Source organism: Arvicola amphibius, chromosome 5, assembly GCF_903992535.2.
Source record: "Arvicola amphibius chromosome 5, mArvAmp1.2, whole genome shotgun sequence".
Taxonomy (NCBI): domain Eukaryota; kingdom Metazoa; phylum Chordata; class Mammalia; order Rodentia; family Cricetidae; genus Arvicola; species Arvicola amphibius.
In genome coordinates, this window is record NC_052051.1 from 11,824,440 (window position 1) to 11,841,447 (window position 17,008).

Below are 17,008 nucleotides of genomic sequence, written 5' to 3' on the forward strand. Positions count from 1 at the left end.
TGCCTCCACAGCACACTGGGGTTATAATGTGTGCCATCATGTGTGTATAATGTGTGCATGAGCTCTGGGGATCAGACTCTGTCTTCACGTTTTCCAGGCAAGCACTTTACCAACTGAACTCTCTTACCAGCCCCATTAGTTGAATTTTCTAAAGAAAGTTTAGGGCTGGAGAGACGGCTCAGTAGTTAAGAGTATTTGTCATGCAATCATGAGGACCAGAGTTTGGACATCAGCAGCCATTAACAAGCTTGGTGGCCTGCCCATGCCTGAAACCCTGGCTTTGTTAGGGGCAAGACATGAGGCTTGCTGGAGATGCAGGCTTCCTGCCTAGCCAAGAAAATAAGAGCTTCAGCTTCAGAGAGACCCTGCCTCCAAGGACCAGGAAGGAAGGAAGGAAGGAAGGATGGACGGACGGACGTACTCTGTTCACTGCTTGTGGAATAAAATACTTGCAAGAAAAACAAAACCTGATAATATTTTAAATAACAGTCTTAACTTGTGATCTAAAAAAAATTCAATTACTTAGCACATAAAAATTCTGGATAGAACATATACCCTAAATACTGACAACTGCATTTCATTTTAAGGTAAACTACAGATAAATAAGAATACTAATTTTACTTAAATAGGGTTTTTGTTTTTTTGAAATAGAGTCTCAATATATATGCCAGGCCTGCTAAGAAATTGTGACCCTCCTGCCTCAGCATCCTGAGTGCTGGAATTATAGGACTGTGCCATTATACCTGCTACATAGTTAGAATTTCTTACATTTAAAAAATGAACACAAGTTATAGACAATCTCGAAAAAAAAAAGGGAAGAAAAAGAAAAAAAAGCCACTGTTTTAGACTCACAATACTTTAGGCAGCACAAATCTTCCTGTGGTCTTAAGGATGGCTCTGGCCTTCCTCCAAGTTTTTCTTTTTTCTTTCTTTCTTTTTTTTTGCCCAGATGCCAAGATTCTGCACATGCCACTCAGGGACTGAAAACTGCTTTTCCCCCAGGGTACTCTAATGGAGACTTAACACAGGCACTCTCCTCTCCGCAGCACATCAACTGACAACTCACCTCTTTACTGTCCTTTCACAACAGCAGAAGCTGTGTGTCTGTCTTTTGTCCCTTAATGTAGGGCAAACCCAGTGATAACTGTATGGCGCAGTCTATGACGTCTATTTCAGAGTAAACTTGACAGACAGCATGTACCTTGGAAGTTTTACCTGTAGAGGCGTCATCCCCAGCTCATGTCCACTTCTTCCCTGAGCGATTTTGGATAAATCATTTACTAGACGCTCGAAAATGTTAGCAGCATTTAAGTCACAGTCATAGTTGACATAAATATCCACAACACACTGGGCATCTTGGAAAATAACACACACATATTAGAAATCTGGATCAAAGACAAACGATTACATTTTCTTTCTTTCTCTTTCTTTTTTATTGTTGTCAGTATGGGTACAGAACCCATGGCTTTATGAATACTAGACAAGAACTCTACCACTAAGCCCAGCTGTACTTTCTTTGCTAAAAATAGACTCTGTGAACCTTTGCCCAAGGTGGCCACACCTTAAGAAATACGCATCAGTAGCATGGGGTGGGGTAGTCTACTGTTCTGAGGCCTGCCCACCTCTGTCCTCTCAGGAACTCCATTTCACCTTGCAGCAGGGGTCAAAAGGCAGTGTTTGCCTGTCTGCAGAGTCCTGGGATGTCAGGCCCAGAGGAGAGCAGCACCAAAACCAATCTGCCATGATTACTAAATTTCTAGAATTTACAAAACCTGGTGCTAACATCAAAGATCCCCTGAGCCAGTTCTTCTACAAGACAGGTGAGGTGGGCCTTTCTCAGTCAGTATGAATGAACCTTTTTAAAGAGATTAAAAGGCATATATTTTGCTGGCAGTAGTGGTGTACACCTTTACACCTTTAACCCCAGAACTTGGCAGGCAGGGGCAGGGGGATCTCTGAATTTGAGCCCAGCCTGATCTACAGAGTAAGTTCTAGGATAGCCAGGGCTACACAGAGACACTCTGTCTCTGCATGGAAACTCCCATCCCCAAATATATATTTTTTATTAATTTTTTAAAAAGTATGTGTAAGCCGGGTGGTAGTGGAGCACACTTTTAATCCCAGCACTTGGGAGGCAGAGGCAGGTGGATCTCTGTGAGTTCGAAGCCAGCCTGGTCTACAAGAGCTAGTTCCTGGACAGGCTCCAAAGCTACAGAGAAACCCTGTCTCAAAACAACAACAACAACAACAACAACAAAAAAAAACTATGTGTAAGTTGGGTATGGTAGTACAGACTTTAAACCCCAACACAAAGAAGGCAGAGGCAGGGGGATCCTGGGCTACATAAGTAAGACTCTGTCTCAAAAGGGAAAACAATGTATATATGTTGGTTTGAAAGTTTCTGCATATGGATGTAGTGCCTAAAGAGGCAAGAGGATGTCAGATGCCCTGGCAGTTGTGAGCTACCTAATGTGGGTGCTGGGAAGAAAACTTGAGTCCTCTATAAGAGAAGGAAGGGCTCTAAACAGCTGAGCTATCACTCTAGCCCTGCAAATGAACTCTGTAATGGAAAGACTTTCTCAATCATTCACTAAAACACTACAAAAAGGAACTGATGATCTTGATACGTGCTTGGCAGACAAAAGCTTCAGAAGCTGTTCTGAGTGTCCTGGGTGAACGTACCTGCACAAATCCTCGTCAGGGTCTGAATGACCATCCAGCGGTGCTCAAAAGAACTTGTGGATGTTTCTAAAATGTTTAGGAAAATCTCTTTGAAAAAGACCTGTGTGACATGAAGACAAGGAAGAGCAATGAGCAGTCTCCATTTAGGACTCAAGATGCCAACACCTTTGGGCCAGGCAGCTTTTCCACTATGCAGAGCAGCCCAGACAGATGCAAATTGGGAGTCCAGCCTGGATGGTGGACCGTTAGCAGGGCCTCTACCCAGAGCTCAGGAGCTAGGACAGGGTCCGCATGTGTTGTAACTTGAGAAAACCCAGAAATTTGTATTTGTGAAATATAATGTATCAATCTGACAACTAATTCAAATTATTTCAAACAATTTGAGCCCAGACAGACATTGGAGTGGGGATGGGGTGGGATCTGAGCTGAGAATATAGACCATGACCTTAAATCGCTGGTGAACAGAACTTTTCTGACAAGGTCTTTCCCACTCACTCAGGTTCCACTAGGAGGGCTGGCTAGTAAAAGGGGTATCTTACTATGGTGGCTAGGCCACCAGCAGCTTACTTGCTTGCTTTTTCTGGAGACAGGATCTCATGTAGCTCAGGCTAGTCCCAAGTGAACTACATAGCTTAGGCTGTCCTTGACCTCCTGATTGCTCGGCTTCTAGCTCATTAGTGCTAGGATTACAGGCCTGTGTCATGCCTGACTCACAAGCAGGCTTCTTATCTGGCATAGGATTACAGGTCTGTGTTATGCCTGACTCACAAGGAGGCTTCTCATCTGGCATTAATGTCCCCAAATAAAAAACACTAACTGAAGTATGTATGTACCTCTATCTGCATTTTCAAGTGCATCTTGAAGTTTGAAAGGAGAGTAAGAAAAATAGCAAGTGAGAGCTCAAAGACATCAGGTACTGAGGACACGCCATTCTTGGACAGGGCCACACACAGGTACTGCTTAATGGCAGTGACAAACATCTCATGGCTCCTGAAGACTGGGCCAGCGTTCTGCAGCACAGAGAGCAGCAGCTGCAGGGAAACCACCTTGGAACGTAGCTCGTGGGACCTGCAAAGGCAACAAAAGACAGTGATGGTGTGCTAGTAGGTGGAATGTTAGACCGGAGGATGCTTTTAGTTTTGTTTTGAGACAGGTTCTCATTATGTATAGCAGACCTGGAACTTGTGATCCTGCCTCTGCCTGCCAAATATTGGGCACAGACCAAAACAGTATATTACTTGAAAAGCCTTTGATTTTTTACCAGCTACTATGTGACCAAGGATGATCTCTAACTCCTGATCTGCCTGCCTCTGTCTCCCAAGGTTCAGTACTACAGAGATGCATACCATGCTCAGCCACGCAGAACCTCCTGAGGCCAAGATTTAAGAATTAGAAACAGCAGAAGCTAGAAAGATGGCTCAGAGGTTAAGAGCACTGGCTACTTTTCCAGAGGTCCTGAGTTCAATTCCCAGCAACCTCATGGTGGCTCACAACCATCTGTAATGAGATCTGGTGCCCTATTCTGGCCTGTAGGCATATATGCATTCAGAACATTGAAAACATAATAAACAAATCTTTAAAAAAAAAATAGAAACAACATCTACATGCCAACAGGATAAAGGCAGAGAGGATAAGATGGGCCCCTCAGAACCTGTAGGCCCTCTGAGAACAAAAATGATTCCTTTTTGTCTGTTTCCAACACAAAGTGGAAACGGGCAGAACAAGGTGAGAGTTGAGTCTGGAGAGCCAGCTCTAGGCTGGATCCATGCAATTACTTCACAATATTCTGCTGCAGATTCAGCCCCATACTCTTCACTCTCCACCTGCATGAAGACAGGGCTGTAATAACACTGTTGCCCTCACAGGATCTAGAATCATCTAGGAGATAAGCCTCTGAGTGTGACTATGGGGGGGTTAGATTAATTAAGGGCAGGACCAACCTGTAATACGGTGCCATGCCATGGGCGAGGGTACAAGACTGCATAGAAAGGAGGGAGGAGCCAAGCACCAGAATCCATCATTCTCTACTTCCTGGCAGTAGATGCAAAGTGACCAGCTGCCTAAAGCTCCTGCCACCATGCCTTCCCCACCATAATGAACTGGACCCTCAAACTGTGAGCCAAAACAAACACCTTGTCTTCTGTCAGGAATTTTGTCATAGTAATTAGAAGAGTGTCCAATCCAGGACTCTTTATCCACCAGCCTCACAGACTCCTCCTACCACTAGCCCAAGCAGGGTTGTTAAGAAAATTCACCAGGTACCATGGTGTACTTCTTTAATCCCAGCACTTGGATAACAGAGGCAGTTGGATCTCTGTGAGTTATCAGTCCAGCCTGGTCTACATAGTAAATTCCAGGCTAATCAGGACTACATGGGACCCTGTCTCAAAATACAAACAAACAAACAACAACAATTAAAAAAAGAGCAGGTGGAGAGATGGCTCAGTGGCTAAGAGCACTTGTTGCTTGAAGACTCAGGTTCAATTCCCAGCACCTATAATTCCCCTCCAGTTCCAGGGAATCTGGAACTCTTCTGATCTCCAAGGTCACCAGGCACATACCTGGTACACATACATACATGTAGGCCAAATAATTGTACACATAACATAAAATAAATGAATCTTCAGGTCTAGAAAGATGGCTCAGAAGTTAAGAACACTTGCTGCTCTTTCAGAGGATCCAGGTTCAGTCCCCAGCACCCACATGGTGACTCACAACCTTCAATGACCCCGGTTCCAGAGGATACAAGAGGCACCCACATGGTGTACACACATGCATACAGGCAAAACATTAACATGTACAAAGCTAAAATAACAATAGAGAGAAAATGATTTTTTTCTAGCTGGGTAGTAAATTCCTGTTATCCGATCACTTGGGAAGTTGGGGCAAGAGGATGCTGAGATGAATTAGGTCAGACTAAGTAACATAAAGAGAAGCTGTCTCAGAAGGGCAGCTGTAGGGAGAGTGGGTGAGTCGGGGGAGGAAATGGCTCAGCAGGTAATGGTACTTGCTGCCTGAGGACCTGAGTTTGGTCCCTGGAATCCAGGTAAAGGTGGAGGAGAGAACTGATGCCACAAAGTTGTATAATGATTTCTGTGCACACCAACACAATCACACACACATACAATCATAAAATAAAGTTTGAAAAAATGGAAAACATTCATAGCCCTTTTCCTAATGGTTGTTATGATGCTCAACAGAAAGACTGAGGGTTATAATGATGAGCAGCCGGGATACCAACAGCAGAGACTGGGAAGTATACCACCCTGTACGTAGAACAACATCTACTTCACTTCACTGTTTTTCACTGTAGTTCATCACTTGGGCAGCCCTGGAGTTGCCCTGCAGTGAAGGATATAAGAACTAGAATCGGCTCTAAATAAAGCCGGTTTTCTTCTCTCCACAGTACAGACACTGTTGGCCAGCCACTTCACTGGGAAGAGACGCTAGGCTCTAGGGCTTAAATCTTTGTTCATGGAGCTGAGGTTTCCAGTCAGGGCCAGGAATGGAGTCTATAGGCATCTTGTCCCTTCACAGCCTCACAAGGAAATTAAGGCCTTAGTCAGTACAAGACAAACAAAGCAAGAACAAATCTGAGTAAGATTATGGATAGTGGAGACATCGCAGGGGAACGGGGAGGTGTAGGGACTGCTTGAGTCTGGAGAAATGTGAAACTATCCCATACCTACACTGTGGGAAACGGGAGGACAAAACACAGAACACAAACTCCCAGGTTACAGGGTAGCAGATGACCATAGCTGCTGCAAGCTTACTTTGGATCTGGGGGTCCTTCCCCGAGAGGTTTCATGGACAGCTTGCACAGGGAACGAAACACCAGGAAGGCATCCTTCTGCAGAATGTGAGAGAACCTAGCAGCCACTTGATGTCCTTGAACATCTGGTTCCTAAAGTTAGAAACAAAGGGAAATTCAGGAAGAAAAGAATTATGTCATGAAAACCTAAATTCCTGTATTTATTCAACTGGAAGGTAGAGTGGGGGGAGAAGACACAAAATAGATGCCCCAGTTGTGTCATCAGAGAAACTGTAGACCTTGTGAGCCAGGCGGACACACACACACCCCTGTCGTCCCAGCACTGGGAATGGAGGCTGAGGATCAGGAGTGTAAAGTCCTTCTCAGCTACACAGTGAGTTCCAGCTCATAGAGGCTGTTCAAGAACCTGTCTCAAACAAACAGAAAAACAGCCAGGCAATGATGGCGCACGCCTTTAATCCCAGCACTCAGGAGGCAGAGGTAGGCAGAACTCTCTGAGTTCAAGACCAGTCTGATCTACAAAAACAGTTCCACAACAGTCAAGGCTACATACAGAAATCCAGTCCTTTTATAAACACACACACACATATGTTTATTTATTTATTATGTACACACTGTTTTGCCTGCATTCCAGAAGAGGGCACGGGATCTCATTACAGATGGTTGTGAGCCACCATGTGGTTGCTGGGAATTGAACTCACGTCCTCTAGGAAGAGCAGCCAGTGCTCTTAACCTCTGAGCCATCTCTCCAGCCCCAGAAATCCTGTCTTGAAAAACAAACAAAAAACCCAAAAACCACAGTGGCCAGCAAGATAGCTCAATGGGTAACAGCTCTTGCCATTCAAGCCTGAAAAACTGAGTTTGATCCCTGGAACTCACATAGCAGTAGAAGGGCAGAGAGCCAACTCTAGAGTTGTCCTCTGATCTCTTATATGTGTGCTGTGGCATCCAATGCCAAAATATAATTACACACATCATACACATACGCTCTCAAGAAATGAAGGAAGGAAGGAGAGAGGAGAGAGAGAGACTGGGTAATGGTGGTGCACATCATTAATCCTAGTATTCAAGAGGCAGAGACAAGCTGATCTCTATGAATTGGAGGCCAGCCTGGTCTACAGAGCAAGTTCCAGGACAGCCAGGGCTATATAAAGAAACCCTGGTGTGGGGGAAGGAGAAGAAAACAAAAACAAAAAAGATATTTGTAAGAACTCTAAAGCAGAATGATTGGGGAAAACATGACATGTACTTCAAAATCGACTTAAAAATATTACATTTAGCCAGGTGTGGTAGTGCACACCTTTAATCACAATATTCAGAGATGGAGGCTGGCAGATCTCTGTGACTCTGAGGCTAGCCTGATCTACACAGTAAGTTCCACACCAGCCACGGATATCAGACCCTGCCTCAAAAAGTAAGTAAATAAATACATTTAGGGTATATATAGAGAGGTTGCTCATTAGTTAGGAGAACTTGATACATTTCCAGACAACCAGTTTGATTCCCAGAACCAAAATGGAAGTTCAAATCATGTGTAACTCTAATCCTAGGGAATTACATGCCCTCTTTGGCCCTCCCCAGGCACCAGGCATGCACATGGTGTTCAGATATTCATGTAGGAAAAACACTCAATACACATAAAAATAGATTTTAAAAATTATATTTAAGCATAATAAAGTAAATATATACAACATATAACAAAGATCAACAGCCTTTACACACAGAGATTCTTAGAATTGATTACAGAAATGTAGAAACCCTCCTCTAAAATGAAAACTGGGCAAAACAGACGAGTAAGTAATTACTAAGAAAGTCAAATAGAGGGCTGGAGAGATGGCTCAGAGGTTAAGAGCACTGTTTGCAGTTCCAGAGGCTCGAAGTTCAATTACTAGCAACCACAGGGTAGCTCACAACCATCTATGATAAGATCTGGTGCCCTCTTCTGGCGTGCAGACATACAATAAGGCAGAACACTATGTACATAATAAATAACTAAATCTTAAAAAATAAATAAATAAACGTAGCAGGGTGTGGGATCACATGCCTTTAAGGCCAGTATAGGCAGAGGCGGGCAGATCTTTGTGAGTTTGAGGCCAGCCTGGTCTACAAAGTGAGTTTCAGGACAGCCAGGGCTGTTACAAAGAAACTGTCTTGAAAAAACAAAGAAAAGAAAAAGAAAATCTAAACTTAAATAATGATATTAGGGTGGGATTGTTCTCTTGTCAGAATATAAGGATTCAAATGAATGCTGTCACTCAGTTTTAATGCAAGAAGAGAAAATGGCTTTCAACAGACTAGAGGAGGGAGGGTAGGATATGAGCGGTACCTTCCCAATTGACTAAAGGCATAAAGCTTTCAAATCATTCATTTGTTGGTAACAGTCTACACACACACACACACACACACACACACACACACACACACACACACACCCCTCCCTACCTCGGTACTGCTCAGCCTCCAAAATGCTGGCCCATCAGGCATGTGTTAGCATGTTCATTTAAAACATTTCCTCTCTTGCTCTGTGTGTTATGTGTATATGCACTTTTTTAGAAATTAAATTCAGTTATATTTCACTCTGAACCAGAGCCTAGTTCATGCTAGACAAGCACTCTGCCTCTGGGATAATTCCTCAGCCCAGAACTACCAACTCCTGACTCAGTGACACTGCTTAGAGAAATTTACCCTTAAAAGAATGAAGGGCTGAGGAGATGGCACACAAGCATGAGAACTTGAGTTCAGATTCCCAGCACTCACATCAGAGTCAGGTACGGGAGCAGGTATCTGTAACTCAGGTGTTGGGAGGTGTGAACAGACAGATCCTGGGCTCGTTAACCAGCCAGTCTAGCCAATCACCGAGTTCCAGACTCAGAGACTTTCTTTCAAAAAAGTAAGGTGGAAAACAACAGAGAAAGACACCCAGCATTGACCTCTGGCCTCCACATTGATGTAGGCGGGTCTTCTGTCTATGTGTTACTTTCATTGGTCAAATAAAGAGACTGCCTTGGTCTTTGATAGGGCAGCAGCTTAGATAGGCAGAGTAGACAGAACAGAATGCTGGGAGAAAGAAGCAGTCAGGCAGACGCCATGATTCTCCTTCCCCCAAAAGGATGCTGGCTAGACTTACGCCGGTAAGCCACGACCTCATGGTGCTACATAGATTATTAGATTTGGGTTAGTCAAGATGTGAGAATTAGCCAATAAGAGGCTAGAATTAGTGGGCCAGGCAGTGTTTAAATGAATACAATTTGTGTGTTGTTATTTCAGGTGTTAAGTTAGCCATGCAGAAACCAGACGGGATGAAAAGCAGGCCTGCTCGCCTCATCACTAAAGAGTGGCGCCCTTGGGCACCAATTGTAGAAGGAGCTGTGGGCCACTTCCAGCTGCCCAGCTCCTGACCACCGGCTAGCTTTACCCAAAATAATTACACAGAAACTGTATTCATTTAAACACTGCCTGGTCCATTAGCTCTAGCCTCTTACTAGCTAACTCTCACATCTTGATTAACCCATTTCTATTAATGTGTGTAGCACCATGAGATTGTGGCTTGTCGTGGCTTACTGGCATGAGTCTAGCCAGTGTCCGTGTCAGGAAGGGGAATCATGGCATCTGCCTGACTGCTTCTCTCTCCCAGCATTCTGTTCTGACTACTCTGCCTATCTAAGCCGCTGTCCTATCAAAGGACAGTCTCTTTATTTGACCAATGAAAGTAACATATAGACAGAAGACCCACCTACATCACCACATAAGCATAGGCAAGCACACATACACATATGCATTTGCTTCTCTCTCCTCTCCTCCCTCTCTCTCTCTCTCTCTCTCTCTCTCTCACACACACACACACACACAGGATTAGGCATATATATTCATAAAAGAGACAGAAGCAGACAGATCTCTGTGTGAGGCTAGCCTAGCTATATAGTGAGACCTGGTTGCAAAGAAAAAAGTTCAATAGTGACAGTGTGTATAACCAACGTTAGCAAAGGCAACTGTGCTTCACAGAGTATGAGACCAGGTCTGTGCGACAAACACCTGCAGGGCCCTCTTGCATAGCCATTTCTCTGACAGAGACCTAATTCTGTAACCTCTAAAAGCGTGCAAATGAAAGGGTGTCCGTATGGGATATGGAATATGAGATGCACAATGACATACCAGATTATCTGCTGAGGACAGTGACTGCCTGTCGTCGGCTATGCCATTGGTCTGTGAGTTTTCATCAACTCCTGGGTGAACAGCGTATTCCTGGCATTCTAGGGTACCCAGAACTCGGTCAGGCTCCATCAGACCATGCTTTTCTGCTGCTTCTTAAGACATAAGTACAAAGTCATTGCCCAGTGAGTGTACCCCAAAAGGCTGCATGAACCAGACAGCACTTGCTCACTGACTCAGTGCTGCATGCCCCCTCTTCCTAATCCCTACAACACAGTGCTGCTTAGGCTTCCTGCCTTACTCTTACCCACAACCTCACCACCAGGGCCACAGCAGTGCCTATCTCCCCACAGGGGTTCACTCATAGCACCTGCAAAGCTGTGAGGTACAGCAGTTCTGCCCACCCATCCACTTCTGAAAAAGACAGGAAGTAGCAAAACATGAAAACCAAGATTTTATTTAAAGGGTGAAGGTTAGTAACACAAGAATTAAGACACAGTTTAAAAAAACCAAAAAACAAACAAACAAAAAAACTTAGTCTCAAGGAAAAACAGACCTGAGCTTCCTGGAAATCAGGTAAAAAACAGAAATTACATAAATGTTATCATTCAACTAAAGAAAACATATCTATTCCTGAGCAAAACAATGACTGTGGGAGGAATCTATTACATATCTTCCTCATATATGCACATGACACTGAAGAAGAACTCAAGCAGTCTTCAAAATGTTTTTTGTTTTGTTTTGTTTTTCGAAGACAGGGTTTCTCTGTGTAACAGTCCTGGCCATCCTGGAACTTACTCTGTAGACCAAGCTGGCCTTGAACTCAGAGATCCACCTGCCTCTGCCTCCTGAGTGCTGGGATTAAAGGTGTGCGCCACCACACCCAGCTTCAAAATGTTTTTCTAAATAGAAAATATCTTAAAATTATATCTATTTACTGTGGGGGGGGGGGCAGAAGACAACTTGTGGGAGTCAGCGCGCTCCTTCCACCATGAGGGTCTCAGGGACTGAATGCAAGTCCTCAGGATTGGTGGCAGATACACCTTTCCCTGCCAAGTGATCTCAATGGCCAGTAATAGTTTTATAAAGCATATATTTACTCGACATGTAATTGACCCAGTGCTACTACACAATAGGCTGAGGTGTGACACGGTTGACACGGCCTGTGTGATGGATGGCAGGAGCTACTTAGTTGCTACAGGGCTAAGTTCTGGGATCTCTGGAAGAGCTTGGCTGCACCCTAGTTAACAAACAGAAGGCTCAGAGATATGGCCTTCAAACTATGACATGAGGCTGGGATGTAACTCAATGGCAGTGTGGTATGTATAAGGCCCTGGACTTAAGTCCAGCTTGGAACTCACTATGGGTTCTCCTGCCTCAGTCTCCCAAGTGTGGAGTATATGCATGGGCCACAACACTCATACAGAATTGAATGTAGGAGGTGGAGAGATGGTTCAATGGTTAGGAGCACCGGCTGCCTTTCCAGAGGATCCGGATTCAAACAGTCCCAGCACCCACATGGTAGCTCACAACTGTCTGTAACTCAGTTTGGATCAGGAATCTAACACCGTCACACCAATGTGCTTAAAATTAAATAAACTTAAAAAAAAAAAAAGAATTGAATGTAAACCATGCCCCAGTCTGAACACATACACATAAAAAACCTGAAACACAGTATGAAAAGAATGAACATTTCCATGCCTCATGTATCCAACTACATAATTGTTTGTGTTCTATTCTCTCTCTCATTTAAAAAAAACTCTTGATTGCAAGCTGCTACCATTTTTTTTTTAAGATTTCTTGTCCAATTAATGGCACTGGAACAGTATTCTACATGCAGCCACTGACTGAGTACAGAGTAAAGACAAAGGAAACAGCATCAAGGCTAGCTCTATAAGCTGACCAGCACTGAGCGCACCATGAGAGGCAGCACTGGAGGCTCCCAGTGAGCACCACCTTCCTGTGTGCCTAACACCTACTGCTGTGTGGACTGGACACATAATGTCCGGTCTTGACATCTTAGCAGTTCTGCAGCAGAAGACATATGGAGTGGACCCCTGTGTCTCCAGGTAGAGCTTCTAATACTCCTTTACCTCAACAGAACAGAACTAATCACTGTGTGTCAAGTGCAGGCTGGGAGGCAACAGCAACTCGGTTTCCAAGAATTCCAAGAGTTCACTGAGGAGAACCAGATGCTGCCTGAGGGGCTCCACACACAAAGAGGCGTGAGTAAAGGCAGGGCTGTCCACTCACCTTTCACAGCAGATGTGACCACATCCTCTAAGATGTCCTTCACCACCTCCTGGGCTCCATCATCAGTGCCTACATACACCCCAAACACGAACACAGAGAGGGTGTTTCCAGGGAAAGAAAGGAAGGAGGAGATTATGGCAATGGTCTTCTAGAGTCCTGTTCTAAAGCTCAGAGGTACAAATGTGTTCCCTCCACTGCCATCTGCCAGCAGAAAGGACCCCCTCAGATGTAGAACCTAAGGGAAGGATCTGCTTGGATTTCAAGACTCACTCTCCAGAGCACTGAAACCCTGTCCTGTCCTCTGCTCCTTCCTATGACCCAGCTGCTCAGCCCAGGCCGTCCCAGTCCCAGTGAGAACCAGAGTTGATTGGGTTTCTCTGTGCCTGCACCAAGCAGCTCTGGCGAGTGCCATGTTAAACTCCCTGAGTCAAGCCTGCCTAGAATTCAGCATGAGCTTCCTAACCTGACACTTGAGGATTGACTGCATTGAGGCGTTTATGGAGTGAAGAGAATGAACAAGCTCTGACTAGAATATGGAAATTATATCACTGGTTAGAAAACACCATATTAAGCAAAGGTATCATCTTGAATGAGCAACAACAAAGAGCGTGAGAGTGCTTCCTCAGTGAGGACTCAGTTCACCACCACTTCTGCCAGACCTGAGCTTGGTCTTTGAGGTTCTGGGGAACAGTGCTAAGCATGTTCATCTTCAACTGTCACTGAACACCCATAATCAAATCCACTCACATGAGATTACTGACATCATATCCTTCTTTTGGAGCAAAGAACCTGAATGGAAACTAAGAAATGACCCAGTTACAACCAAAATCTTCTAAATTCATTTCTCTATCTCAAAACCATGATTTAGACTGGATTAGTTACCCAAGCCTCTAGTTGAGTTTTCACACCATCCTTCATGACTTTTGCCCCATTTATGCTCCACTTACATCATCACAATGCAATGACATTCAATTTCCCTTAAACAGTGAACAAATATCAACATAGCAGGTGCTAATTATACTGTAGCAATACATGCTAAAGTGTGTAACTATTAAAATACAAATTGCTCACTTACCACCCATATAATCATCTACATTATGATATGTAAATATTAAGGCTAGATATTCCAGACCTGGCTCTTCCACCTTCTCGTACGGGGGACTGAACCAGGGCCTCGCATATTGGACAAATGCTCTACCATGAAGCTCCACTCTAGCCCATGACTAGGCATTTCTTTTTGTTCATTCTTTCTTTCTCTCTTTCTTTTGTTTGCTTTTCAAGACAGGATTTCTCTGTATAGCTTTGGCATATGTCCTGGAACTTGCTCCATAGACCAGGCTGACCTCAAACTCACAGAAATCCACCTGTCTCTGCCTCCCGAGTGCTGGGATTAAAGGTCTGCAGCACCACTGTCCAGTGACTAGGTATTTCTAGGTTCCTATTTAGTTCCAACACACTGATGCTAGGACTTCATAAAATTATGCTGATCATTTCTAAATTGTACTATCTGCTGCACAGCACCTTGTACACAGTCAATGTCCAAGAGACATAAAGTCATATTATCAGAGGCTTGGGTGGCTCAGTGTGACCAGAGGCTATAAAGTGATAGCTGACAGAAGCAGGCTTGCAGGTGTGTGTCATTTCCTTACCAATTGCTCATAAAATCTTTGAATCAGTGACTAATAATTGTTAACTGAAAGACTGTTCAATAAGTAACACATCTGGCATCTATTAGAAAACCTGAAGCCAAAGCTGGGTGGGTGGTGGTGGCACCTGCCTATAATCCCAGCACTCGAGAAGCAGAGGCAGGTGGATCTCTGTGAGTTTGAGGCCAGCTTGATTTATATATTGAGTTCCAAACAGCCAGGGCTACATAGTGAGACCTAGTCTCAGGAGGAAAAGAGAGAGAGACCCTGTCTCAAAACAATAGTAAAAACATCTCTGAAGTCAGGCCTGGGGGGTTGGGGGGTGTTAAGGCTGCAGCACTAACTACAGGGACGTTTAAAGCAGAAAGATCACAAATTAAAGAACCCCTTTAATTCCAGCACTTGGGGGGGGGGGCGGTGTAAAAGCAGATGGAGCTCCGTAGGTTCTAGGCCAGCCTGGTCTACTACACAGTAGGTGCCAGGGCAGCCAGAGCTATAAAGTAATACTCTGCCCAAAAAAGGAGGAAGAGGAGGAGGTAGAGGAGGAGGAGGCAGTGGTAGTAGAAAGAGAAGAGAAGTAGAAGAAAACGGTTCTTTTAATAAAAGACTAGAGAGAACTGTTTCGCACAAAAGTAGGTTCAATAGGGGCCTAAGGTGAAGGCTCTGGAGATGGTGTGCTTGGCCTGCTTCCCAGTGTGGGGATTTAAGTCCCTCAAGCTTCCAAGCTTCCATCCCTCACCTGTAAACTCCGAGTGAGTGTGCTGGGAGAAGGCACTCATGCCCCTCCTAAGGAGGACTGCTCATTCCTGTCACCTCTCTGGCCCCAGAGACTAAGTCCATAATGAAAATTTCCAATTAACCAAAAAGAAAGCACTTTCAATTTGCTAAAGCCTTCTCATTTCCAAAAAGAACAGTAAAAGTTCCACATCAACATTGCAGACTTTCCATTTAGACGGCAGCAGGGTCGCCCTTTGGCTCTGTACCCAAGGGCTCCACACCCACTGTCAGCGACATGCAGACAGGGAATAGTGGGGGAAAGCACATCTGTACTAACAGGCAGAGGTACCACCACCATCATCACTGGCAAAACAATACGGTTCACCATCTGCACAGCACTGACTTGGACAGCATAGCCTGATTCACTATGAAGAGGATGAAGCTAACATACAGAAGAATGCCATACAATGATGTTCTTTATCACCATGACAGACAGTAAGAAGGCCAACACCAGAAGACCAGACTTCATCCTTGACCTTGGTCCAAGACTGTGAGTCAAAATAAAACTCTTTTTTTTCTTTATGATTTAAAAAAGAAGCTGGGTGGTGGTGGTGGCATCATCAGTCATGTGACTGAAGCAGAGATGACATCAGCTGAAAAGACAGATCAGATACACTATGTAGAGCAAAGGCCGTGAGTGAAGAATTAGAATCATCCAGGAAGACAAGGTTTTGAAAGCCGATGGCTTTTGGATCTGGTTCAGACCACTGGCTTAAGAAGAGATGCAGATATTCCTAGCTCATCACCATTTTTTGCTTAATAAATCATTTACTATCTGATTATAACCATATATTGGCATATTATTTTGTTTAAAAATGGAAACAAAGGGCCAGTAAGATGACCTCCTGCCAAGCCTGACTCCCACAAGTAGGAGTCTAACCTCTATAGGTGCTCTGCAGCACATGCATAGCCATGCTCATACACAAGTGCACACAAACACACAAACCAAACAAAAAAAAATTAAAGCAAAAAAAAAAAAATCAAGTGAATTTTGTTTGATGACTAGAAGACAACAAAGCTGTCTCCATGCCATCAACCTACCTGCCCATCTGGTGTCCTAGCTCCTCACAGGGGCTATGCATGGCACCAGACTGCCAAGTACTAATTAATCACCTAGTTAACTCCCTGTGGAGATGAAGGGCCCCAAACTGCACCTACTGTGCTAAGGCTGACAGGAGCAGCAGCAGGCAGTTCCATTCCAGAACGTCCATCAGGCCTCAATGGCCGTGCCCCACATAGTCAACAGAAAAGGGGAGGCTAAGAAAAAGTCCAGAATGGACAACCTGCACCCAGGGGTTTCCTTAACTGCTAGCCCACACTTCCTGGTGTGCCCCACAACCTCAGGAGGATACCTACTCACCCCTGGAAGGCTCAGTGGAACCAGAGAATGATGAACCTCTTTCTCGGTTAGCCTCTCCATTTTCTGAGCTCACTTTTCCTAGGCCATTCCTGGCATGATCACCGTTGGGCAATTCTGTTTTTTCAGGAGTCGTTGGTTTGCTCTGGGCCTGGCTCTGTTTCAATCGGCTGAATTTGGGAGATCCTGCTGTCGCCTGGATCACAGGGGACTGAGGTTTAGACTGGATTGGTTTTTCCAATTCTCTGGCTTCCTGTAACTAAAGCACAATAGAGAAGGTTTCCATCTAAATGGTTCTAGCATCATAGTAAGAAACAAAACTTTCAACAAGCTAATAAAACTTCTGTGCTGTTTTCCTGGGCACTGGGGTTA

General features: G+C 44.4%; 1 protein-coding gene across 2 annotated transcripts in view; it reads right to left on the minus strand.

Moving 5' to 3' along the window:
• The window catches only part of Arfgef2 (ADP ribosylation factor guanine nucleotide exchange factor 2), an 82,195-nt gene that overhangs the window by 41,026 nt on the left and 24,161 nt on the right, over nt 1-17,008 (minus strand). The window contains exons 6-12 of one of the 2 annotated variants that reach the window (XM_038329669.2): nt 16,640-16,895; nt 12,857-12,925; nt 10,607-10,755; nt 6,456-6,586; nt 3,516-3,750; nt 2,683-2,782; nt 1,216-1,355 (exon numbers count right to left, since the gene is read on the minus strand). In XM_038329669.2, the coding sequence (XP_038185597.1) occupies nt 1,216-1,355; nt 2,683-2,782; nt 3,516-3,750; nt 6,456-6,586; nt 10,607-10,755; nt 12,857-12,925; nt 16,640-16,895 (1,080 nt within the window). Of the gene's footprint in view, nt 1-1,215; nt 1,356-2,682; nt 2,783-3,515; nt 3,751-6,455; nt 6,587-10,606; nt 10,759-12,856; nt 12,926-16,639; nt 16,896-17,008 lie in introns of both variants that reach the window. The other variant, XM_038329668.2, reaches the window with a different exon arrangement.